At 42.9% G+C, this 27,996-nt stretch overlaps 1 protein-coding gene across 1 annotated transcript in view; it reads right to left on the bottom strand.

The window, feature by feature from the left end:
• WDR36 (WD repeat domain 36) overlaps positions 1-27,996 on the bottom strand; it is a 543,291-nt gene that overhangs the window by 489,645 nt on the left and 25,650 nt on the right. The window contains exon 3 of the mRNA XM_069226458.1: positions 20,924-21,024. Within this exon, the coding sequence (XP_069082559.1) occupies positions 20,924-21,024 (101 nt within the window). The remainder of the gene's footprint in view (positions 1-20,923; positions 21,025-27,996) is intronic.

Below are 27,996 nucleotides of genomic sequence, written 5' to 3'. Positions count from 1 at the left end.
ATGGCTGATGCAAATGAAAGGTGAAAATCCAAAACTGTTGAGGTGGTCCATCTCCCTACAGGGAATGGACTTTATAGTGGAACACAGACCTGGGACTGCCCATGCCAATGCAGATGGCCGTTCCAGGTTCTTCCACTTAGAAAATGAAGACTCTCTTGGGAAAGGTTATTCTCATCCTCTTTCCTTGGGAGGGGGGGGGGGTTAAGGAAATGCCTCCTTGGCATGGTTACCCCCTGACTTTTTGCCTTTGCTGATGCTATGTTTTGAATTGAAAGTGTGCTGAGGCCTGCTAACCAGGCCCCAGCACCAGTGTTCTTTCCCTAACCTGTACTTTTGTTTACACAATTGGCACACCCTGGCATCCAGGTAAGTCCCTTGTAACTGGTACCCCTGCTACCAAGGGCCCTGATGCCAGGGAAGGTCTCTAAGGGCTGCAGCATAACTTATGCCACCCTGGGGACCCCTCACTCAGCACAGACACACTGCTTGCCAGCTTGTGTGTGCTGGTGAGGATAAAACGAGTAAGTCGACATGGCACTCCCCTCAGGGTGCCAAGCCAACCTCACACTGCCTATGCAGTATAGATAAGTCACCCCTCTAGCAGGCCTTACAGCCCTAAGGCAGGGTGCACTATACCATAGGTGAGGGCAACAGTGCATGAGCACTGTGCCCCTACAGTGTCTAAGCCAAACCTTAGACATTGTAAGTGCAGGGTAGCCATAAGAGTATATGGTCTGGGAGTCTGTCAAACACGAACTCCACAGCACCATAATGGCTACACTGAAAACTGGGAAGTTTGGTATCAAACTTCTCAGCACAATAAATGCACACTGATGCCAGTGTACATTTTATTGTAAGATACACCCCAGAGGGCACCTTAGAGGTGCCCCCTGAAACCTTAACCAACTACCTGTGTAGGCTGACTGGTTTTAGCAGCCTGCCACACTCGAGACAGGTTGCTGGCCACATGGGGAGAGTGCCTTTGTCACTCTGTGGCTAGTAAAAAAGCCTGCACTGGGTGGAGATGCTTATCACCTCCCCCTTGCAGGAGCTGTAACACCTGGCAGTGAGCCTCAAAGGCTCACCCCCTTTGTTCCAGCACCACAGGGCATTCCAGCTAGTGGAGTTGCCCGCCCCCTCCGGCCACGGCCCCACTTTTGGCGGCAAGGCCGGAGGAGATAATGAGAAAAACAAGGAGGAGTCACTGACCAGTCAGGACAGCCCCTAAGGCAACCTGAGCTGAAGTGACTCTGACTTTTAGGAATCCTCCATCTTGCAGATGGAGGATCCCCCCCATAGGGATAGGAATGTGACCCCCTCCCCTTGGGAGGAGGCACAAAGAGGGTGTAGCCACCCTCAGGGCTAGTAGCCATTGGCTACTGCCCTCCCTGACCTAAACACCCCCCTAAATTCTGTATTTAAGGGCTCCCCTGAACCTAGGAACTCAGATTCCTGCAACCTAAGAAGAAGAGGACTGCTGAGCTGAAAAACTCTGCAGAGAAGACGGTGACACCAACTGCTTTGGCCCCAGCTCTACCGGCCTGTCTCCCCCCTTCGGAAGAAAACTGCTCCAGCGACGCTTTCCCCAGGACCAGCGACCTCTGAATCCTCAGAGGACTGCCCTGCTCTAGAAGGACCAAGAAACTCCAGAGAACAGCGGCCCTGTTCATCCAAGACTGCAACTTTGTTTCCAAAGGAGCAACTTTAAAACAACTGCGTTTCCCGCCGGAAGCGTGAGACTTGCAACTCTGCACCCGACGCCCCCGGCTCGACTTGTGGAGAAACAACACTTCAGGGAGGACTCCCCGGCGACTCCGAGACTGTGAGTAACCAAAGTTGTCCCCCCTGAGCCCCCACAGCGACGCCTGCAGAGGGAATCCCGAGGCTCCCCCTGACCGCAACTGCCTGACTCTCAGATCCCGACGCCTGGAAAAGACCCTGCATCCGCAGCCCCCAGGACCTGAAGGATCGGAACTCCAGTGCAGGAGTGACCCCCAGGAGGCCCTCTCCCTTGCCCAGGTGGTGGCTACCCCGAGGAGCCCCCCCCCTTGCTTGCCTGCATCGCTGAAGAGACCCCTTGGTCTCCCATTGATTTCAATTACAAACCCCACGTGTGTTTGCACACTGCACCCGGCCGCCCCCGTGCTGCTGAGGGTGTACTTTCTGTGCTAACTTGTGTCCCCCCCGGTGCCCTACAAAACCCCCCTGGTCTGCCCTCCGAAGACGCGGGTACTTACCTGCTGGCAGACTGGAACCGGGGCACCCCCTTCTCCATTGAAGCCTATGTGTTTTGGGCACCACTTTGAACTCTGCACCTGACCGGCCCTGAGCTGCTGGTGTGGTAACTTTGGGGTTGCTCTGAACCCCCAACGGTGGGCTACCTTGGACCCAAACTTGAACCCCGTAGGTGGTTTACTTACCTGCAAGAACTAACTATTACTTACCTCCCCTAGGAACTGTGAAAAATTGCACTGTGTCTAGTTTTAAAATAGCTATATGTGTTTTATTTGAAAAGTATATATGCTATTGTGGTTATTCAAAGTTCCTAAAGTACTTACCTGCAATACCTTTCATGCAAAGTATTACATGTAGAATTTGAACCTGTGGTTCTTAAAATAAACTAAGAAAATATATTTATCTATACAAAAACCTATTGGCCTGGAATTGTCTCCGAGTGTGTGTTCCTCATTTATTGCCTGTGTGTATGTACAACAAATGCTTAACACTACTCCTTTGATAAGCCTACTGCTCGACCACACTACCACAAAATAGAGCATTAGTATTATCTCTTTTTGCCACTATCTTATCTCTAAGGGGATCCCTTGGACTCTGTGCATACTATTCCTTACTTTGAAATAGTGCATACAGAGCCAACTTCCTACAGTACACAACAGTCTCTCAAGCAAGACGCATGCCCTAGCGCATGTGCTCGCAGGCTCAACCCTAGAAAGTTGGACTTGCCATGTTAACGTGAAATGATGCTGTAGTGATGCTGTAGTGAAGCAGAATAGGGAGTGACAGTAATGAGCTTTGAATTTATATACATGTCACTGCTTGGCATTCTGGACAGAGACTCTAAATGGCTTCTGCAATGTGGGCGGTGGAGCACCACCTATCACAGGATTTTGCAGGACTATGGCAGAGGTGTGCCAGGCAATCATATCTGATAACATGCTGCCATGTAGAAAAGGGGGTTCCCCACTGTATAACTTGCACAAAGAAGCGCAGATGAGCCACCTGTCCGTGAGACATGCGGACAGTATACATCTCCAATCTCATGGGGCTGCAGTCCATCATATTTCATCTACTATGCTCCCCTCCCGAGGTACACGGTAGCTATATTCATATCAGCCTTGCTCCTGCTCCAATCAGAGTAGTCCAGCCCAAACTGCCAAGTCAAGTCAGGTGCTGTCTAAAAAAGGAATACAAGCAACCCCAGACCTGTTTCAGCCCTCCTACGTGTTCAAAATGATGTACAGCTGAAATCCTGTAGCAAAGTGAGCAAGGAACCCATGTCTGGGTATACCAGTTGCACTTAGGGTGTCTCACTGAGGCAAACACAAAGGTGACTGGTGACCAGTGGCTGAGCCACTGGCAAACGTCCTGAACCACATTATAATCCCTTGTTATTCACCCACAATGCCAATGCAAACAGAGATCGGCTATGTTCAAATCAGTCTTGACCCTGGTCCAAGAGGAACAATCCAGTCGAACTGCCAAATTTAGGTCCTATCTGATCAGAAAAAAAATCCCCTTTGTGGTTTCCTCAGTGTACATCTCCAGTGCTGACCCGCATTGGAAACAGATGCAACCTGAAATGTTTTATCACTAACATTCCCAGACAGAGAAAATATGTTACAATCATGATGTAGGTAATAACTAGGCACCTTCACAACTGAAAATGTTTTTCAAAATCTATTTGTAATATATTAGTGGCAGGGATTCATCAAAATAGTATTTTGCATTTCTAATACACAGTACTGGGTCAGAGGGGTGCAGAGTATATAAAAATGTACAGTGTCTGGAAGGTAAAGATGAGGTGCAGGAGTTATATGAATATGCATGGACACTACAAACTGTGCAACTTAGAGATCAAGTTCATGTTGAACATTATACAGATTAATTTTAAGAAGGCTTTTAGCATAGGAATCCACAAATCCTTACAAATGGGACACTATCTGGCTTTGCTTCAGCTTCCACATCACTGACCTTTGGTAGTGGGTGTGAGTCTACACAAATTTCCTTGTTCAAGGACCTAAGATCAACACATACCTTTATCTGTCCATCCCTTTTCTGAGCTACAAACAAAGGTGTCAGCCATAATGAGGACTCAATGGGCTCAATAATGCCATTGTCACACAACTTAATAAGTTCCTTTTTTAAGTCTTCCCTATTACTGAAAGGAACACTCCTGAGGTTGTGTTTGGTGGGAACAGTCCCTTCTTTGATTTGATTGAACCCACAAATTTTACCTAAACAATTTCGTAAACACAGAAGGAAACCAGACCTATTTTTGACTGCTCCCTCCCAATCCACTACCAGAACGTGTTCTTTTGCTCCATGTTTGAATACCATGCCAAATAAACCCTGCCGGAACCACCCCAGGATGTCAAGTCCTTTGACAGCAACATATATTTTACCTCTAATCTTTCTACCTTTACATTCTAGATCATCCTCAATGTAACCCAAAGGTTCAATTCTATGACTTTCATATGAGAAAGGAGAACGATCAGGTGGCATCAAAGGTCTATCACACCATGTTTCATTGAATAAAGATTGTGTGATCATGGTGATTCTAGAACCAGAATCAACCTGTAATTTAAGATCATTGTCCTCTACTTTTATTTCTACAATAGGGTCAGTGCAATTCTTACGATAATTGTCTTGTTTAGCATCATCAATCACAGAAACAATTTCAAGCCCTGATTTGTTCTCGGATGCCACAACACAAACTGTTGATTTCTTATGTGCCTGTTTTTTTGTTTTTGTTTTTTTTTAGCTTTAGCTAATTGTCCAATTATTTTATTTTTTACAGTAGTTACAAGAAACATTAATTGCTGGACACTCCCCCCCCACCCCCCTTTGGATGTGGAGCGTTACCACACTGAAAGCACAAATTTGAATTGTTGAACCCCGGGTTAAAGCTCTTGTTTTGTCTTGCCCCCTTCTGCACAGGTTTGGTGATTGCAGCTACTTTCAGCATTTCAATTGGGTTATCATAAAGCTCCTTTAAGGAGACGTGTGGAATCTCAATGCTTTTTGCTACTTTCATATTGTCTTCAAGAGTTGGATTACTCATGGCTTATAATTCTTTCCTAATTTGTTTGTCTTTACATTGACACACAAACTGATCTCTAATAAGTTGGTCCATGAAATTTTCAAATATACAAATGGAAGCAAGCCTAGGTAGTACAGAAATGTATTACTCCACATCCTCTCCTTTATTTTGTTTTCTTTTTAAAACTTTATGTCTCAAGACTATAAGACTGGGTTGCTTGTCAAATCTATTTTTCAATTTCAAAACAACTGTTTCAAATTCATCTAAAGCATTATCAACATATTGCACAGTTTGCGTCACGTAGGGGTTGTAGACAGATCTACCTTCAAACCCTAAAGTATGAAGAAGAATAAAAATTTTCCTTTCTGCACTAAATCTTAAGGTTTCAATAGCACCTAAATATATTTCAAATGCATCAAACCATACATCCCACTTAACAGGAGGTTCCTTGAATATTAGACATGCTTTATGTTAAAACAACTATTAATAATATACGAGCGCTGTTTGAATCCTTTTTTTCTATTAGATAATATAGTAAGGTGTAGGAATCACTGTGATTCCTGCTGTGAGACAACAAAAACACAGTATTTAAGTTAAAATAGTATGGTGTGCGAATCACCAGGATCCGTGCTGTGAGATAACAGAAGCACAGTATTTAAGTAAAAATAGTAGGGTGTGCGAACCACTGCGATTCGCTCTGTCAAAGCAAAATTAAGCACCGTCAGTCATATAGAAACAGAACATGTTGCTAAAAAAAAAAAAAAAAAAAAAAAAAAAACGGGTATCCTTGATTAGGTGTGCTAATCACCGTGATACGCATGTGACTGACGGAGCTCAGTAGACGACAGGCGCACTGTGAGACATGCAAGTCAGGCAGTGTCAAACAGGAAGACCTCACTAGGGGGACGGCATACAGAAAGGCGTCACACACAGGCATAGTCAGGCAGAATAGGAAATGCCTGTACATAAAACGTGATGACATTGCGCTACGAACCAGGAAGACCTCACTCCTCGAACAACGTATGAAGAAAATGTTACAAATAGGCACGATCAGGCAGAATAGTAAAATGTCTGTACAGTCCGACGCAAAACGTGATGACGTGGCGTAGAAGATTCCTCCCCGGTTTTTCACAAAATGTAATATTGCCAATACTAAGCAAATTATGGTAAGACACGAGTTCCCTTCCCCGCTCCTCCTTCACCACTGCACATCCACTGCAGGCTTGATTATTACTAATGCAGTCTCAGCTACACGCTGCCAAGTAATCGGATTGTGATAGTCTCCACAATTTGACAAATCAGTAAAGTAAGCGAATCCAGGGCGGTATTGATCTATGCTCAACTCCACTGTATGTACCACATTAAATCTACCTGTACAAAATGAGAAATAACCCACAAATAAATCACACATAGGTCGTGCGTTTAGCCAGCTCGTCACCAAAAATCCTGTAGTTAGTACTCTGACCACGGGATGAAGATAGTACTGGTTTATTAGTAGAGGCTACACGGTTGTGGAGCAGCTCAGCCAGTGAACATCCAGAGCATCTTCGGTTCATACAATAACTGTCCAACACTTCCAATATCAACATTCTAAGATTGTTCCTACTCACAGCCCAGCACCAGAATGTATTACATCATTACGGTAATCACCACAGTACTACAGCAAGTCATATTACTAGGTGAATGAAAGCATTTCTTAGTACGGCAAAAATGATTTCATATTGAGCACAAAATTTGGCATTCTGTCCGGATGACAAAATTTCCTCTGTTACACAAGTGAAGAAACTTTCATCTGCTTGCTTTACTGTGCTAAGGAAAGTCGGGGAGATCTTAACATTTTCACCAGAGTCTTCTCGAAGAACCGAAGTACAAGTTTTAGTGACCTCTCACTTGGATTACGGAAGTGAGCTTAACTTGGGAGTCTCACAATCAGTGTTGAATAGACTGCAGGTGGTGCAAAATGCTGCAGCTCATTTTCTGCTAAAGATCCCAAGACATCAGTCGGCATCAGTCTCTTTGGCCAAAATGCACTGCCTAACTATGAAAAAGTGTATTCATTTTAAGGTCTTATGTATAGCACACAGAAGCTGCAACAATAAAGACCCAAGTCTGTAAGGCCATATGTTGCATCATTAAAGTCCTGGAAGACTGCTTCAAACTACCAAACCCTAGCTGGTAGTTATCCTTAGAATTTATAAAAGCCAGAGTGGCTGTTGCTCCTTGTCGTTCCTGGTCTTAAAACTATGGAACAAGATGCCTCCTCTCCTGAGGATGACCAATGATGAATGAACATTCAGTAAAGACTTCAGACTTTCTGATTAGTCAGTTGTCAGGAAGTCTTTTGGTGCCAAAAATCTGAACACTGGGAATCCCTTCATAGTTAGCCATGCACAAAATAAATATGGTAAATAGAAACAGAAAACATTGCTTTCCCAAACATTTACAGTAGTGAGAGCCCTACATTCAAATTTGCCGCACATGCTGGATTTGTACCAATAGTTGGTGCTTTGTAAAAGAGGCCAAAGCAAAGAATTTGCTCAGGAAAATGTGTCAATCTTATAGTTACAATATTTCTGTGTTAAGTATGGACTGTTAAGCCACCCAACTGACTACCATAAAGCATTATGTACCTATCTGAAAGAAGAGCTGAAATAATGGCAGGTTCAAAATATCTTAGCAACAACACAACTTTAGAATTTTCTTTTTTAGTGCCATGTGATGTGTACTTTAGGGGGGCAGGAAAAGGTAGGGGAGGATCAGTGATGTGAGCCAATTCAGATAACAGGGTTTTTGAGGATCCTATTCTTTCCAAAGGGTGGACAACACATGGCAAGGGTTATGTGTTTTTATTAATTGCAAACCTAAGGTTTGCAATAACAACAAATTGAATCCCACAGCCCAGCTACTGCTTCGAGCCCTGACAATGTTGACAATACGTCAATCAGGGAGAAAGGATTTCCAGAGGTATTTCAGTAGAAGCTAGTTAACCTCAAAAGGATTGTGTTCAAAGACTCAAATAAACCAGGAGGTCTTAACTAGAGTTCACTTGGTACGTAGCGGACCCATATTCTTAAAGAAGAACTTCACTGACTCTCCATCCAGAAACACTGCCAATTGAAGCTGCTAAACCGTGCATTCATGGCCCTCCACAACATTGGACCTGCCTTCTGCAACCACCACCTACGCTTCTACCAACCCACCAGAAAACTGTGATTTACATCTCTCTCTCTCACATTTCTTGTGTCCACAAAAATAGAGTTGGAGGCTGCGCTTTTTGCTACATCGCTGCCAACACCTGGAATGACCTCCCCAAACACATCAGGACCTCTTCCTCACTACTAGACTTCTTCAAGAACCTGGCTCTTCAACTAACTCTGCATATCTCCTTCGGATGACCCACTCCTGCTTGACCTACACACCCGCTCAAGCACCTGGAGACCCTTCACAGGAGACAACAAAACTACATTCACATAAGAGACTGAAGTAGAAACTACTAATACATAAAGGAGTGCAGTTTGTGTCTCCAGGGTTAAGATGGTTTTTAGATTACCATGGGGTAAGATCTACATACACAAATCTCAAACCATCGGGCTGGTTGAATGTTTCATGGTGTGTTCAACTAGCCATCGCAGGAGTCAAAGCAGTGCAGCATTTGCTGTGAGGGCGCAAATGCTTATCTAAGAGGACAGGTATGTGTCAACCTATATCTGGTTTTGATGGTCAGATGTAGTACGAAGGGATAGTAATAGAAGTGACAGACATGAACTTGGAAGATGTTAATTTGAAGTATAACTCAAGGTGCAGAAAATCTGTAATGGAAGTTAGTTTCAGGTTGAAAATCTGCTGGGTATTGAGAAAGAGGTCAAACCTTGGGCCACTAAACGTGGAAAGATTGCATCAAGGCAAAAGCTATAGAGTCTCTACAAGCAAGCACAAAGTCACACAGTGCAGTGCTACTCCACCTGCCCAGAGGATCTCCCCAAGAGAGCAAAGGAGAGGCTGCTTACCTGCCTGATTTGACACTCTGGGTCAACGGCAATGCAACACTAAGGAGTCCGCCCTCTGCCATTGGCAGTTGACCATGCCCAGTGGCAGCAACAGTATTTGTGTTTCCATACTTTATTGGCTATTCAATGTGAGGCATGAGGGCAAGACATTGACTTTCTCTAGCAGATTATAATATGCAGCAAACAAGCAAAGTGTACATGCCTGTATTAGGTGATGTTTATTGGTTCAAACTCTCCTGAAGACCCCCTGTGCTGTATGCCTGTTCTTTACGTACAAGCTCAGCACACAGTCTGTGGCTCCCAGCCCCTGGCCGCTACTACACCTTCCTTCAATCTTCCTTTGTTATTCTTGAAAAATGTAAAGCAATATTATGAGGTGGCATAATTCAGCAATCCCTTTATTTCTGGGGCTCCCTTTATACAGTGACTGCCAGTAGCAATAAAGAAAAGGCATTAGGGCAGCATTGCCCTAGAAACAAAACGTCATTCCTGCTGCACATAGAGAATTGAACACAGGTTTTTCCAACTCCCTTTTTGATGGTTTTCCTGTGTAGGTTTCTAGATGTTCCTCTCTTAATTGTCGTTTATTGCTTGTGGTGCCTTTTCCTACACTCTACCCTCCTCCTCTGGAGAATCAAGTTATTTTATCTGTTATCTTTTTATCTTTTGGTCCTTTATTTCTTCAATCTATTTCGGGCTTTGATTGGTGTACCTTTCTCTATTTCTATTTAATTCATTTGTATTGACATTCTTTTAACCATGGATCCAAAAATAAAATAAAGTTATAATATGGCTGTTTACTACCCTTGCTGAATTAAGAGCCTTTCTCAATTACACTGAAAATTGAAATAGGGCATCCTTTTGAAATGGCATTATTTAGAGTGATAGTCTCATGTATCTGTGTGTTTGCTCTGGGTGCTACTGATAGAATATTAATTACCCTATGGTTTACTCTATCAATAGCAATTTGCACCTTCCCCAATTTATTTTCTTGAATAATTATTTTTGCTTTCCAGGGCGTTAGGAACCATGCCTGTTGCAGTCATCTGTCTCATCAAGCATAGCAACAGTATCTGTGCTTGTTACAGTTTGTGATTTTATTGCTTTATTTACTACTATTTCTATCATATTTAGAGGTCTAAATGTAATAAAAATGAAAAAGCACAAGAGTCTAAAATATCAAATGAAATATACTGATAGATTTGACTCTTGGAGGGAAAGTGAGAGGAAAAGCTGCAGAGAATTATATTTACAAAGGGAAAAAACATTTATAAAGTGATGTAGGCAGTGATTCACTGAGCAGGGGATGGAGAAATTGTGATTGGATTGTCTAAATATGAATGCACTCACACAAACCTTGTGCTTCAATTCAATTTTGAACTTACAACTTTCGAAAAGAATAAATAGTCAAGATACAAATGGAGAGGCGGCTCCTTCCAGTGAACGGCCTCTTGATCACTAGCCGTGTTGATGTGCAAAATGTTGCCCTTTCTAGAGGAAACTGGCACTGTTGAAGAGAAAAACTAGCTTGCATGCTGAACAGATGACATAGTAAGGCAATGTCTTACAGCGATAAAAGCTGGGGCAGGAGAAGGTTTTGTATTCTGATGATCCCTAGCTGTAACGCATACGGATAGAAGTACACAAATCTCCCTTCCTATGCACAACCTCCTTCAATCTCCGTGGGTGCATGGATCTGCTCCTAGGCTGCTACAGAACTGGTTCTTCAGTAGGGTGATAAAAACCACTGACAAAGCTGACTTTATCAGTGGATTGTGGCAGAAGGGCAACCTGTGCTAAGGGGAAGGGAACACAGCAGCAGGACATAGAAGAGCCAAGCACTAATGTTGGGCCTGACCATCCACTCAGATATGTAAAACAGGCAGTTACACACAAGATCTTGCTGGAATAGTAATAGTAAACAGGTGATGGAAAAAAAGGAAAATGAAAAGCTACTAGTTTGGGGGCAAAAACACTGTTTTCCCCACAAAAATGTCAAACCTCTCCAGGGAGAAATAAGCAACTATCGAAATAAACATGTTTTATTCCATGGTGAAATCACGGTCTTTTCAGAATCTGTCAAGCTGATTATCAAGTAAAATTAATACCTTTCTGAAACATATTTTAGAATGAAATGTAAGGATTTGTTGATCGCAGGAGAATTATTGTTAAATTGTGGCTCCATGGTATAAAAGGAGGATGACCAGAATTTGTAAACCAAAAATCACAACATACACGGAGACAAATGTTTGATCACACACTTGCAGGGACGGTGTGGCACAGAATGACAAGTAATAGCTTCCATCAAAATAGAAGGCAAGTAATAAGACACCAAGGTATCAAAATTGGAATTTGTGTGAAAACAATGGTAATAGCATGGAGAAAATGAAATGCAAATGGACACACAATATCTGTGCCAACATTGCTTCCAGATGAGTATTACTTATTAATCCTGAATGACTTGCAAGAAATTTGTAGGGACAGGCACTGAAAAACATGAGACTATCCAGGCAAATCAGGGGCATCTGGTCACTCTATACCAAAAGGCATTTACTGTCACATTTGTTATTTCAAGACTAGCGAACAGACACATTAATAAAGTGTTTTGGATATCACTGTTGCTGTCTGAATTCTAAGCATATAAGACTTGTGTACCTGTATGATCATGCGATTTCTAACTAATTAAGCAGAATGACTGCTGTACATGCCTATATGATTTGTCCAGCATGACTTTTGATTTGACCATCTTTCACTTGCATGTAGTCTTGGTCACAAGATATGGCTGAGAATGAACTTGCCAAGGGCTGGATGGAAAAACGAATTAAACGAGGACACTGCATAACTAGATTTACTTGACTGCCTCTAATTCATTTGTAGCTCTTTCCCCGAGACATTATGTTAGAAATTCCACTATATGGTGCACATTTGTGAGGGGAAGGTGAGGACCACTGGCAGAGTAAGGCTTGCCTAATTACAACACAAAATTAGTTATTTTATTAGTACCCCCTTCAGGGCCTTTGGATTTGCATCCAATATGTCCAAAATGCACTGTAAAATAAACCACTGGTCCATTTTGGGTTACGCGCGCAAGCTCTCCGCCGTGTTGTAAGAATTGTGACTTTTAACCACGCCCAGCTCTTTTACTCGTTCATGGGCTTGCCTTTCAAAAATAACTTATCATCACTGGTAAATGCTTTACGTTTGTACCGCTGTGGGGCGGTTTTGTTACCATCTTGCAGACCGACCCTGTTCCATGGATATTGGCACATTCGCTGATATGTTGGACTGTGAGCGAACAAACCTCTCTTTCCTTTTGTGTCTCTCCTTCGCGCTCTTGCTCATGGCGGCCATGGCGCTTTGAACCAGTTTGCTAATGTCAACTAATGTTTTACACTTCATTTTCAATTTATGTGGCAGGAAATGTCCAGCTAGGTATTAACCACGCCAATAGCTCTAACTCGAGCAAATGCATGTTTTAAATATTCTTAGTCGTAAAAACACACCCAACAGTCTATGATCCAAAAAGTCTAAATATTTGCTAGCAACCAGTGATAGTCAGATGGACAGGCTGGTGAACCCATGTGTTCCAACTACTTTTTAATTACCAGGAAAATATTAAATGGACAAAATAGTGATGCAGGCCCATTTCTGTTTGGGGTTAAGAGGAGCCAGCTGACAGCATTATCATTTATGATAAAACATTGCTAACATTTCCACACAGGAAACAAGTGGAAACTTGTAGGCACTTATTTAATTCTCCGACAAAAAAAAATAAGGGGAGAATAACAGGGTGTTAGAGATGTCGTTAAGCCCACAACAAGCATGTAAAGGTCACTGAATCCTGTCAGGGGTCTCAGCATTGGCCCAGGGAGCTAGAGGGGCGCTCGATTTGTAGGGACTTTTGTTACAAACCACCTCTACTTCCTGATTTTCAAGGAAATTCAATGATGAGATGGAGATCAGCTGAGCTAAGGATGTTTGCGTTATAATCATACTTCACACCTGCAACATACATAAATGAGAGGCTTCAGAAACCAGTCATGCCCAGTGGTGGCCTGCAGGTCGTTTGTTGAGCTGCTGGACAGAAAAGATGAATCCGATGTAGGGCCTAAAAACTTCAACCAATCTTTAACCAAGTTAACCAATTTTAATTCCTGGGACTCCTGATTCTCTGCAGATGTTGAATTTTCCGGAGGAAAAAAAGGCAAGTCTACTAATCCGCAAAACTTTGGACTGTCCACAGACACTTACTCAAGAACAAAGACATAGGCAAACAGGAGAGGAGAAGGTAGTGGATGGAGCAGGAAACTTTGCTATGACTAGAGGCACTGGAGATAGACAAGGATGATGGGAATAAGGAGCCTAAGCATGTGTGGAGCCACACTCAGCACAAGTGCACCCTGCACTTCATAAGGCTCCTTAACGAAGACCCCTACCCTGAGAACTCTCACTCTTCACTCTGCCTCTTGCATACCAGCCACTGTCATGCAGGCAGTCTGGGAATCCTCTCATGGCCACATCTGTGGTTGATTTGGGGTGGCATTGGCAGGTGCCAAAGCGGCTTTAGAGGAGTTCTCCAATGTTTATGAGGAAGCACCCCTGGCACTTGTTGAAGCATACTGACACGGAGACTCTCATCTATTTAACGTCTTCTTTATTACATCCACCCAGAACAGCATAAATCACAATCTCTTCCCAGTGACTCCCTTGCCTCCTCTCTCTCGATCCCCAACCGTCCTCCCTCGAATCCTCAGTACATTCTATTGCCAAGGTAACGCTTCACACTAACTACAACATAACACATCTTCCCCTCTTAATAAATAAATAAATGGAAAAAAAAAATGCATAACTATATACATTTACCTAAAAAACAACATAAGATAGGACTTACAGAACAACTTATAGAAATGGTTCTAATCCCAGTTCTTAAGGTATAAATAAGGTATAAATAAAGTATAATTTTTAGCTCACAAAATCCCTGAGATGTCTAGGATATGTGCAGCTCCTTCCACTCCTTCTTACTCCTACATTCACATCTACATCAGACCTAACAGCATCATGTTCATCCAACAATTTGGAACACTTGGCTAGTCGCGACATACTCCAAACTTCGCCACCTTCTAGAACAACAACATTCTTCTTTACTTCTATAATCTTCTTCGGTCCAATATATTTAGATTCTCCTTTAGGACACCACACAGGTTTCTTAATAAACACCAAATCACCTTCACACCAACTCTTCTGACGTACACAACGCTTCTCATCAAATCGCTTCTTATACTTCGTCTGATTCTCAATTACTCTAGCTCGAATATCCTTTAAGTCATTGAACTTTGCTCTAACTTGAGTTTTAGGATGCAACCACGAAGGATTCAGCTTTGAGCCTGCTAATCTGCCTTTTAGAATGCGAAACGGAGACATACCAGTAACAACATTTGGTGCATTCCTGTGGGCCCATAACTTCTCCCTCAATACAGTTTTTAATGGAAATCTGTTTTCCAAAGCTACTTGAACACTTGCCTTCACCAACTGATTCATTTTCTCAACCAACCCATTCGCTTGGGGTGCATAAAGTGCTGTGCGAAAATGAGAGATTGCCAAACTCTTAAGAAAATCCTTCATTTCTGAGGAAGTGAACTGAACACCATTGTCAGTCACTATCACTCTAGGAATTCCTTCAAAGGCAAACACATCAGTCAAAAAATCTATCACAGTTCTGGTGGTAATAGAGTGTACACAACAAGCAGTGACCCATTTAGAAGTGTAATCAACAAGAACAATCACAAATCTTTCATTGTATGGTAACATTTCCAAAAGGTCCCACCAAATCCAAACCCAATTTGACCCATGGTTCATCAGGAATGGAAACCGGAGATAAAGGAGCAGTCCGGACTACCCTGGATTTATCATTTCCAGCACACTGTAAACAGTCCTTCACCACAACCTCAACCTGTTTATCTAAACCTGGCCACCAATAACATTCTCTGATACTAGCTTTTGTGAGGTTCCTACCTAGATGTCCCTCATGACCTAAATTAATCAGCTTCTCACGTAAACTAGAAGGGGGAATTAATCTGTTATTCCTGAACAAATTGCCATCGATGATACTCAACTCATCCCTAACGTTCCAAAAAACTTTGGTATCTTCATGACAATCACTCAAACATGGCCAACCTTGAACCACATATTCCATGACCACTTTTAAAACCGGGTCTCTACCACATTCTCCATCCCATTCCACTTTGTCTAGAGCAGATTCTTTGATCCACAACACAGGAACATGCTCAGCAAGGCTACAACCAACCACTGGTAGTCTAGACAGGAAATCAGCAGGAATATTCTTCTTTCCAGGATAATACTCCACCAAATAATTAAAGTCTAACAGGCTCTCCACCCAACGCTTGATCCGTGGTGTTGTACTCTCAATGTTTCGGCAAGTGAACAACTGTACTAAGGGTTTGTGATCACTCCTGAGTACAAAGGGTAAACCCCATAAATAATATTTGAAATGATTTATAGCCCAAGTGCAAGCCAACGCTTCACGCTCAATCACAGAATACCGTTCCTCTTGACTTTTAAGAGAACGTGACGCAAACGCCACTACTCTTTCTTCTCCATCTACGTGTTGCGAGAGAACTGCACCAAGGCCTTTCAAGCTAGCATCAGTGGATAAAAATGTTTTGCGCTTAACATCAAAATGGCCTAAGGTGGGCATCTTTCCTATGTCATTTTTCACTGCATTAAACGCCTCCTCACACTGTGGAGTCCACTCATACTTCACACCCTTCTTCAGGATCATTCTTAATGGTTGCACAATACTCGCAAAATTCTTAACAAATTTAGAGTAGTATTCTGCAAGACCAAGAAACGATCGTACTTGATCTTTATCTACTGGTATTGGTACTGACATAATTGATTTCGCTAACTCTACCTTCGGTTTGATACCATCTCCAGATATAGTGTGACCAAGAAAAGAAACAGTTCCAACTCTAAACTTACATTTCTCCTTCTTTACAGTCAACCCATTCTCTCTCAACCTCATAAGAACAGCTCTAAGCATAGTATCATGCGTGACGGTGTCTTTGCCATAAACAAGAATGTCATCCTGGAAAAACAAAACAGAATCAAGATTTTTGAGTACTTCCTTCATAATTCTCTGGAAACAAGCAGCAGCAGATGCCAAACCAAAAGGCATTCTAACATATCTGAACGCCCCCAAAGGAGTAACAAAAGAAGTAAGATGTCTTGAATCTTCATCAAGCAGGATCTGATGATACGCTGCAGAGAGATCCAAAACACTGAATACATTAGCCCCAGTTAACATGGTCAAAGTCTCATTGATATTAGGCAACGGCTGGCGGTCTACCCAAATGCATTGATTGAGACCTCTGAGGTCCACACATAATCTGATTTTTTTTCCATTATCTTTGGGAACCAAAACTATGGGTGCTAACCACTCTGAGGCTTCAATCTCTTCTATAACACCCAAACCCAGTAATCTGTCAAGCTCCTCTTGCAAGGGCTGCAACATCAGATGAGGCACCTTCCTCACCTTGAATACAGCCGGACTGGCATTAGATTTTAATATGATTTTATGTTTGAAGTTTTTCAGTAGTCCAAGCCCATCATTAAAGATCTCTGGGAAATTGCTTACAATTTCTTCATCATCACCCAAAACAGAAACAGAAAGGACCTGGTCAGGAGTATTGGGGTTCAAAACAATTCCTAAATCTCTTTGATGGCGCCACCCCAACAGATTGTTGCCACGTTTTGCTACGTAAACCTTTCCAACTGTTTCACGCCCTTTAAATTCTATCGTCATCACAGAGTAACCGATAAGGTCAATTTTCTGTCCACCATATCCAATAGGATCGATGTCATGTGGAACTAGTTCAATCTTTTCACCTGCAAAAATCCTTTCCCAATTCTTGTCCCCAATTAGCGTAAACGGGGATCCTGAATCAGCAAGTACTGGGACAGTTTTCCCATCAATACCAATATCACACCTTGGCATAACTAACTTATTTTCATTGCACTGTTGATTGGTATAATCAAAATGCAAAATCATCTGTTGTTCACTTGTTGATTCACTGACCATATTCACTTTTGAACTTTTGCAAACTTTCGCTAAATGCCCCCTTTTCCCACAATTCCTGCAATTTACATTTCTAGCAAAGCATTTTGGGTTATTAGCCAAATGACCAACATTGCCACACTTGTAACATCTGACGTTGCTTTTCTCTACAGTCCCATTATTAATTTTTCCTTTACTGGACACTTTCTGCACAAAGTCACATTCCTGAACACAATCACAAGAAGAACCCGGAAGTGCAGATTCAGCATGAATGCCATGACTTGCGCCCTTCATCTCCTTGGCCCATAAAATAGCATGTTCCATGCTCTCAGCGATGATCTGAGCTTCCTGCAAGGTTGAGTTCTTGGCTAGTAGTTTTTCTTGGACCCTGGGATTGTTAGTACAACGCACCAGTTGGTCACGTATTAAGGAGTCCGTGAGTTCAGCAAAGTCACATGTTTGAGCCAATGTCTTGAGTGAAGCAATGTAATTGCCAACCCTTTCATCTTTAGCTTGCACTCTCATAAAAAACTTGTGTCTTTCCATGACAACATTTATGCGACCACCAAAATGTTTTTTGAGCATCATAAGTGACATTTCATAAACATCTCTAGGTTCACCCTCAGCTGTACCAACAGTTATCAAATCAAGGCTGTCATAAATATTTCGTCCCTCAACTCCTAAATTGTGTAATAGAATGCCTTGTTTCCTTGCAGGGGAAAATTTCTCTCCACCAATACCAATTAAGTATGAATCAAATAAATGTATCCATTTTTTCCATGGTAGAATTGGTTCACCTCGTTCAGATACAAATTGTGGAGGCTGAGACATGCTGAGGAGAGACTGATGGGTCATTGTTAATAATCAAGAATATCAAATGTAGGTAAATCTTTCTGGTAAAAGGTTCTTTTGTTGTACTTCCTGAATATGCTTCGTTGTACTTCCTGAATGTGCCCAAGTTCTTGTTATGTTAGCACTCTAGTTTATATTCATTTCCTGTCGTAAAGGAACTTCCTGTAAAAACTATGTTTCATGAATGTCAATGGGAGCAGGATTTACCAGGATACAGTAAGTTTATGCTGTTGAAACTGTGATAATCATAATAATATGCATATGGCAGCAACAGTCAGAAATGAAGACAATTGACGTAGAAGGTTTAAAACAGTACGAGGTGCGTGCGTGTTCAGTAGAGCACTTCATCTATTCCTGATGAAAAACACGTTGCTCAGCTGTCATTCTCAAAAGCTGGAAACACACAAATAGCTGTATTGTGCGCACGTATCGGTTTGTAGAAATGCACTTTGTTCACAATCAGCTGTATCCACCAAAACGGCTTTGAGAGGTGCGCGCGTGTATTTCAACAAAACGCATTACATTCAGCTGTTACGATCAACTGCCATCCTACACAGCTGTATGCGTGCGCGTGCCGGAAAACCAAACACGTTGTTTCCAATCAGCTGTTACAATCAGCTGTCATCCTGAAGCACTGAATACAGCCTGAAATGCGCAGCGCTCAGATTTCACCTAAATCATGTGGGTCCGATGAAGGGTGGATGTAGCTCGTCGCCACTTGACACGGAGACTCTTTCATCTATTTAACGTCTTCTTTATTACATCCACCCAGAACAGCATAAATCACAATCTCTTCCCAGTGACTCCCTTGTCTTCTCTCTCTCGATCCCCAACCGTCCTCCCTCGAATCCTCAGTACATTCTATTGCCAAGGTAACGCTTCACACTAACTACAACAGAACACATACATAAAAAATCTGCAGGATACTGGGAAAGTGGACAGCTCATATAAAATGGGCATGCCAGAAAAAGCTGCTGAAGTGATTCAAGGGAAACTGGAGGCTGGCACACCAGATAAATAGCAACAAGAGAGGACTCAAATGAAATAGGAATGAGATACCAAAATGGATTGTGACGAAAGGGCAACAAAAGGAGGAAATGAAAATAAAACAGAGAAGGAAGATGGAGACATCACTCTCTGAAAGTAACCCAGATGAAGCATCAGGGAAGAAGAAAATGTGAACTTCGAAAAACCAAAGGAAAGTGAAAGGAAGACGTCAAGAAATCTCAGAGGGAAATGTTGCCACAGCTGCATCAGTGGCTCTGGCCTCCATCCCATTCAAATCCAAGCCTCACAGCGGTGGAATAGAAGATTAAATCCCTTGTGGCTCACCTGGCAGAGACTCAAATGATGAAAACCAGAGATTTAGATGCATCATTTTGAAAAACTAGAGATCATTGTGTTCTGACAGAAAGTGTAAATTGATCAGAGGAGGCAGCACCTTCTGACTACAGATAACATATACCAACTGAAGTACGCTAAAATTAGGGGGCAACATGGTCAGAATCTTCCATCTCCCTCTGCTGCAGTTGTGGTGGGAACAGCTCCCCAGAGATCCGCTAGCAAATCAGAGCTGTCAGTTTCACAGTATCCACCTCCATACCCTTTGCATCACACCTTGTCTATTCCTCCTGTGTCCAACACCAGCCCAGTTGCCGGTCCTGCATCACTTTAGTCCATGAGTCAGACACCCAAGGTTGGCTGGTCCTAACACCTGGGCCTGAGTATCTCCCTCAAGACTATCATCTTTCAACACCTTTGTGGCCCACCCTTAACATGGTTTAGCCCATCCAGTGTTGTTATATTTTCAAGTTCTATGAGTTCTGAGGCTCCCATTCTAGTGGTTTGTCAGGCATAATAAATATTGTGAATAAATATCACTAAATAAAACTCTGGTGCTACTTTACAAAAGGATGCAAACCTCAAGACTGAATGTTCACTCATTTCAGAACTGTGCAATGCAAGGGCCCTGCATGGAGTTGGCTGCTTTTATTTTATGCTTTGTATATATCATGTCTGCTGACTGAGGTGCTTGCTTGAGTTGCTCTGTACTAGTTTATAAAGGAGAAGAAAACCAAGAAGGTTCATAGGACTCATTAAGTGAAAAACAAATACTCAGCTGAGAACCAGTTAGATTGATTATCAGCTGTGAAGAGCTGGAGTAAGGCCAAAAGACACAGGGAATGTTTTGTTTTTTTTCTCAGATGGAGGCCACTGTTAGTCACCATTTATGTGATAAATAGTAAATGACTTTCCGCGTATCTGCCTCAAACCTAAAACAAAACCACTTTTTCAAGCTGATCAAAATAATTCTTCCTTGATTCCATTTCCTCTTATCAATTAACTATGCAAATAATCACCTTATAATCTGCAAATCAGCATATACCTTAGCAACTGCTCTGCAAAGTCTATTATGAATGCATTAAGCATGACTGGAGGGAAACTCATTGTGGTATGTCACTGTAATCTACTCTTCAGAATAGATCCCATTTCAGATAGTCTTAACTGCTTGTGACTCAGCTTGTCTTATTTATTTTATTAAACTGACTCTCACTAAATCTATGGTTATCTTGCTCACATCTCTCTTTATGAAAGGTTTTACAGTAATGCAAGCCGCAGTACATCCAATTATTAGACCTTTCGCAACATGCATTTACAATTTACATTTCCAGGTGTTGAAATGAAACGCCAACTCAAACTATGCATACAAACCTCTTTGTTGCGGGCAAATGCCTGGAGAAGTGTCCCATGTGATGCAAACACCAACATTCTATCAGCAGCCAAGCAAGTGATATCTTGAGAAACAGCATTGCCTGAAAAATGAGAAGAGGGTTGTCTTATAGAGCTGTGAACAGCCTAACCTTTCAATATACACCATGGTTTATTTGCTCAAGCTTGTAACACAATCACAATTCAAACTAATGTCAGAAGTTAACTTTCCTTCTTGCTCAGCATCAACTGGGTAGAAAGCACATTTTGACAGTTCTTATCCCTCACAAATGCCTCCAAGTTGTGGTGGCAACACAGCTGGGATCAGCGCTAGCAGTGAACCTGAGGCACCTTGGGCATAATACCTCCTGCATTTTAGCACTGCATATGAGCAGTCAGAGTAGGAGGAGAGTACAACAAACAAGTGAGGCTATCAGATTTACTTAAAAATGCAACAAAGTGCAGCACTGCTCAGGGAAGGGCCAGTGACCCCAGGTGCATAAAGTCCTAGAGCAAAACACACTGTGATACAAAGGCAAGAGGTCCTCCCAACATTCACTCGTTATGGGTCACCACAGCTGTCTCAGACACTACATCACATCATTGAATTGTAGGTTCACAATCTCAGCCATAAAAAGTCTACTAGATAGCATATTAATGCCCGTAAATTCCAGTAATGCAAGCCCAGTCATGCTACTCTTTTTTAAATCTCACACTGCGTCACTGTGATGCAAGACAATTCAAGGTAGGGTTTGTGGGGTAATTTATTGGGAATTGAGGGAAATAGGTGGTCACTGGCAGTATTCTGTGTGGCTATTCAGGGTCACACTGACCTATAGGGCAATCTGGCAGAGCCCGAAGGGCTGGTTTGACAGATGATTGTTTGGGCCCTTTTATGGCTGTATTCAAGCCTGATTTATAGTCTAAAGGACCAATGTTTACTTTTGTTTTCCCTGATATTAAAACAAACAATTTCCTGTCACTATCACTCTGAAATCTTTCTTTTGCACGAGAACAAAGACAACGTTCATCTAACATCTTATATTTTGGTGAGCATACATTGTTTCATAGTGAACAAGTGAATGTCCCTAAATTGGTCTGATCTTAGATCACTGCAAAAATATGACACGCAGGGCACTAGACATTCCATGGAAATACCACATTTTTCTTGAAACGTGTGCTATTGTTACTAGTTACGAAAAGGCAAAGAACCTTGAAAAGCAAGGTGTTCATTTATATTCAGCATTCTACACGCACCTGAATTATCTTTTCAATAACATCCCTGGAAAGAACTCTGGGCAGTCTATAAAATGACCAACATGTGAACAAAAACATTGCAAAGGAATACTTCTCTGCAAAATCACGACAATGCCCGAACTCCAAATAAAACACATTAATGCAAGCTGAAAGCTTCAGCACACTGGTACTCTAAAGACCTCACCAACAACATGTGCAATTGTTCCCCAATTGGCAATACCTTTGTCCCTTTTCCTCCCCCGTATGTTCCTAGTATATGGTACCCCTGGTACTTAGGGCATGGGTATCAAAAAGGGTCCCCAAGGACTGCAGCATGTATTGTGCTATTCTCAGGGACCCCTCACCTAGCACACACAGACTGCCATTTCAGGCTGCATGTTTTGGTGCAGCTAAAAAGTGAAAACACAACATGGCACACATAGCCTGTGTGCCATGTCCCCCAACACGGCGTGCAATATATGTAAGTCACCTCAACAGCAGGCCTTACAGCCCTAAGGCAAGGTGAATTATTTTGCATGTGAGGGCTTACCTGCAAGAGCAGATATCCCCCTGCTACATCTCTTTTGATTCTTAAACACAGTGAGTTAACAGGGAAGCCATTTAAATACATGTGTTGTAGACAGGTCAATACAATTCCCCAGCCACATAGTCGCATCAATGAAAATAGGGATGTTTGGTATCAACCATCTCGTATTAATAAACCCTCACTGATTCCAGTGATGGATTTATTAATACATGCACCCAGAGGGTACCGTAGATGTGCCTCCTGAAAATCTACCCACTACCAGTGTGCAGACTTACTAGTTTTAGCCAGTCTGCCACCACCAGACATGCTTCTGAACCCCAAGGGTGAGAGCCTTTGCTCTCAGCTGTCAGGAACAAAGCCTATTCTGGGAGAGGTGTTTACATACCCCACCAAACAGGATGACCTGTCTGCATGCCAAAGCAGGGAGCTTCAAAGAAGCCCAGTGCCCCTGGTACACAGATCTGGCTTCACTCGAAGGAGAGTTGTCGACTCTCCTGCCGCAAGGCACATTTGAGACCTGGACAGGCAGGAAATTTAGTGTTCAGGGAGATGTGTCCACCTCTCAACTCAGTCCCAGCACTAAGATGAGCTGCCTGATGTGGACACAACATTTAGAAATCTGCCAATTGGCTAATTGCAGAATTAGGAACTCTGGGACAGGGTTATGTCCCCTTCCCACAGGAAGTGGTCATACAGGAGGTGTAGTGACCCCAGGGGTAAGTAGCCCATTGGCTACTACCCTACACTCTCCGAAACGCCCCTCAATTCAGGATTTAGTGGAGCCCCTTGCACCAGGAAATCAGATTCTTGCTGACCTACGAAGAAGGACACAAGATCTGCAAAAGTAAAGACTAAGAAAGAAGCACATGACCTGGATGCAGCCCTGCGGGCCCGTCTGCTGCTCCCGTCAAATTGTGCCAAAATTGTCTTGTCCTGCAGCTGTTGTGCTTCCCTGCAACTTCACAGGCACCCAAAGAAAACTGTGAGGACACCAGATTGCTGAAAGCCCGACATTGGAAATCACCACTGCACCCATGCCACCTAGCCCGAGTTAGAGTGTGCCAACTGTGCCAGCATGGTCCCCTCCAGGGCTCCAGAGACAAAGCTCACCTTGGACTTACTCACTATGGACTTAGCAACGCCGCCTGCAGCCTCTACCCACAGGCCCCCTCAACCACGAGAGCTACTAGGTGGAGAAACAACAAAACACCTCAAGACACCTCTGCACCCGTCGTCCCTTGCCTATGAAGAACAGGACCTAAGGTGTCCCCACATTTCGAGCATCTCAAGATTTAGACCCACCTGTTGGCTCACCTCGACTGGACCCCCAGTCCAACCCTGCAGCCTCTTTCCAACTGGACTGATCCCACTTAACTAACAGTGGGCACAAGACTCTGCATTAAACCTCTGCACCGAGCCGCTCCAGTGCCACCCAGTGTGACCTGTTGGGGTGGCCTTGACCCCTGCCCTATAGTTACCTTAAGTCCAGGAGATTGTTCCTGTAAGTTGCTGAACTATACCTGTATGCAGTACACGTTTATCCTTCCATAGGATAACATTGTGGCATCTGAAAAATGCACGGTCGACTTTTGAAACCCTAAAGTATTTTTCTTCCAAACATACTTACCTGGTCGTATTTACTCTGGTCCCTAAATATATATATTTGTTATTTTTGTCAATGGGCGTGGATCTCCAAATTGAGTCATGTGTCATTTATTGACTGTGTGTGTAATTTTCCTCTTAGATGAGCCTAAGGCTGCTTGAACACAGTACCTCCTTAAAGAGCATCTTGGGAATGTTACAGCAAGTCACTGTCCACTATTAAGGGAACCTTTGGTCTCTGCACAATACATCTCAATTTGATATATCATATAGAGAACCAGTTCCATACAGCTAAACTCAAAGAACATGTCAACACCACCATCTCCTGCACAACTACCAATCGGGCTTCATATCACTCTGCAGCAGATAGAACGCTACCTTGCACATTCTAGACAAAGCCCTTGTGAGCACGGGTGAAGAAGACCTGTGGCTCCTAATGTTGCTTGTCCACACTTATTCACACCCTGAAGCAAGGAAGGTAAAAGGTTCATTCAAGGATATAGTAGAATAAGGAACATGAAAGGGTTATGTGTTAAAGGCCAATTGATGTCTAACCAACCTGCAAGTATTTACGACATCAGCACACGTGTTCTCGGCACACTCTCCGTGCCTACAGACTGATTAGAAAATGGGTACAGTACATAATTGAATTAGCCCAAAGCACATAGGTGCACAACTTACAATGGGTGCAGGGAAGAAACCAAATTCCGAACACTCAGAAGTCCCTGACACACAATGCTTTCAGCACACATTTCAAATAAATTATATTTACAAAAGAGCACATACGCATTCATAGGACAAAGAATGCTCAGTCATAAACCTCTGTTGAACGTATATTAAAGACACAGTAATGGACTAAGCCTAGGTTTTGGGATCACTTTTTTGAGTATTTTTCCATTTAAACCTGTAAACTTGCAAGTTATCTATTATTGACCACGTGTAACAAAGTATTGTACTGATATTTATAAAAAGGCCTGTCTGAAAAGGCATTTGAGATAAACAGTAGAGGCAGGTCTTGCAGGGCTGATGTGCAGTCCGCAGTGCTTTTCTCCCTGTTGTGACAGTCAGTAAAAACTGTCTTTGGATTGCCAAGAAGAGTCTGCGTGGTCATTTTTGAGTCTCAAGAGCGTTTTCATTCACCTTCTAACAGTTGGCGAGCCAACCCAGGAGGTTCTTTTGAAGCTCCACCGGACTGCTGGCACCGGAAGATCACCTGCCCCTCTGCTGCAGAAAGACCAGTGCACACAAATTTGACGAGGTGAGCAGAAGCCAGGCTAGCTGAAGTTCTGCCTGTGCACTGGGGGTTGGGAAGGCACCAAGGACAGTCGTCTCTTTAAAGGTGAGGACAAAGCTAATCATGAGCCGGGTTGTACGTAAGCATGCTCCTCTTGGCAATACTAAACTCAGATGTAAATGTAATGTAACCTGCATGCAATTTGTTTTTTATTGTTGAAAAATTGTGCACGTGTTGCACAATCAACTGAAATATTTGTTTTTGTGAATGTTAGAAAAAGCCAGAAGGGCACTGCATGCAAATCTTTTTTATTTATTTTTATTGAAGGATTGTGTATGTGCGTTGCAAAATCAACGGAAATATATATATTTGTGAATTTGTCAGAGAAGGCCAGAAGGGAACCCCATGCAATTTCCTTCTTTTTATTTTTCTAGGGACGGATTGTGCGCTTGCGTTGAACAATCAAAAAGGCGCTTACATAAGTAGTAGAATTTTGGTTTGTTGAGTTACTGAAAGCAATCGCATGCAGTTGAATTACGTATGGCCACAGTGTGATGTTGTTGTGAGATTTGCATCCATTTGCAAACTTGTTTCAAATGTATAATGCATGTAACAAGGTTTAGACAGTAATGTGTCCAGTAAACCTGGTAAACAGAACTAAAATCTGAAAGCCTATTGTAAAATGGTAAAGTAGAAAATGTAGACAACATTATTTCTCACTAGAAAAGTTGTGAGTCTATTTAAATCTGGTAGCAGAAAAGGTAAAAAGTAAAGGATTAAGAACATCTAAACATGGAGACCCCCCTTTAGAACATATGCAAAAGGTATTCCCCAGTGACCGAAAGAAGTTACAAAAAATATAGTCAGGAGTGGTTTAAAGTCACCCAAAAGCATACGTAACCTTGGGCAAAAGAAGGACCGTTCAGTGATAGAGCAATTGAGCATGTTGTCACATACATCCGAAGTAAATGCGCAGGAGCCAAATTAAAGAAACGAGAAGCAACCATAGCGTTATGGAGATTATTTTGTGAAGATTCAAAAGATTCTTCACAAGAAGGTACCACGAGTACCCCATTTGTTCCCCCACCTCCATATGACCCTAAAAGGACTGCATCCACAGTGCCCAGCATCTAACCAATAGTGCAGCTGCAAAAATACACAGTAGGATTCGAAAACCCTGCAACTGAACCCCCTTCACACTCCCCTACAGCGGCTCTCATGGCAACCCAATAAATACCAAAACCAAAGAGGGCAAGAGCTCCTAGACAGCAAAATAACAAAATAGGGGATTCACAATTTTCCAGGCAATTAGAGGCACACTTAGTACTGCATCTAGACACTACATTTCCCCAAGAGGAGAAAAGAAAACAGTAGAGTTCAGGGGGTAGTGATGACCAATCGCATACTTCATCAGCAATGTTGCAGTTGCTTCAGAAAAGGGACCTTTGGGTAGAGTAATTAGGAAACAAGTGTCCACCCCACAGCAAAGAGATGCAGGGAATGCAGGGTGGAGCGACTATGTGCATGGGACTGTAGATATGACGACAACTTGTATCTCGAGGAAAGGAACAGGAAGAAAGAAGGACTGAAAGTAGTCTGCCCCCTTGGCAGAAGTAGAGGATGGGCATAGTAATCTCACCAGAGGTGTGCAGGACTGGCTTTCATGCGGTGAAGGTAGGAGAGAGACAAGTGAAGCAAGGAGGGAAGGGCACGATGATGACTGTACAGGCAAAACTCTGAGGAGTGTTGGAAAATTTTCTGACATGGTAGAATACATACACCAGCGTGCGGAAAGAAAGGGGGAACTCCTTCAAAACCAAGAAGTCAGTCAAGATATTTATGGCTTCCACGAAAGACCACTTATTGACTGCATGAGGAGACTGCCTAACTCAACTGATGCATGGGGGAGAGGGCGAGATATGCTCCCTAGAAGCAGGAAGCCCCAAGCTAGCAAGCTTGAACTGTTACAATTCCAAAGCGCCCATGGCCAGCCAGTACCTGAATGGGATCAAGCGAGGTTTGGGGATGGGTGGCTCTCAACAACAGACCCACCCAGCAAAGGAGTGACAAAGCAGATTTGCGCACACAGGCCTCACCCCCTGTGAGACCATCACTGAAGGAGAGGATAGCTGGCATTTTGTTGTGCCATTTGTATAAAACTTAGCAGGCTAGATTCAGTGGTTAGCTACACAAATGAGCCCCTAGCCACAAGAGGGGTTCTTTGATTCACACAACATGGCAAATGCTGAAGTCTCCATTCTGTATGGTGAGAGTGATCCAGACTGGGACTACCCTTACATGAGGAAATGTCTGTGTATATGGCAGAAGTACGCCAGACAGCACCATCCCCAGCTCGCCACCACCTCTTTACATCAGATGCCCCTGGTAAGCAAGGGACCTGGGACACCATATTATGTTCCTTGGCCACAAATGGACAAGGAAAACCTCAGAAAACAG

The sequence above is a fragment of the Pleurodeles waltl genome, chromosome 1_1, assembly GCF_031143425.1.
Source record: "Pleurodeles waltl isolate 20211129_DDA chromosome 1_1, aPleWal1.hap1.20221129, whole genome shotgun sequence".
Taxonomy (NCBI): Eukaryota; Metazoa; Chordata; class Amphibia; order Caudata; family Salamandridae; genus Pleurodeles; species Pleurodeles waltl.
This window is presented reverse-complemented; position numbering and strand designations above follow the sequence as displayed.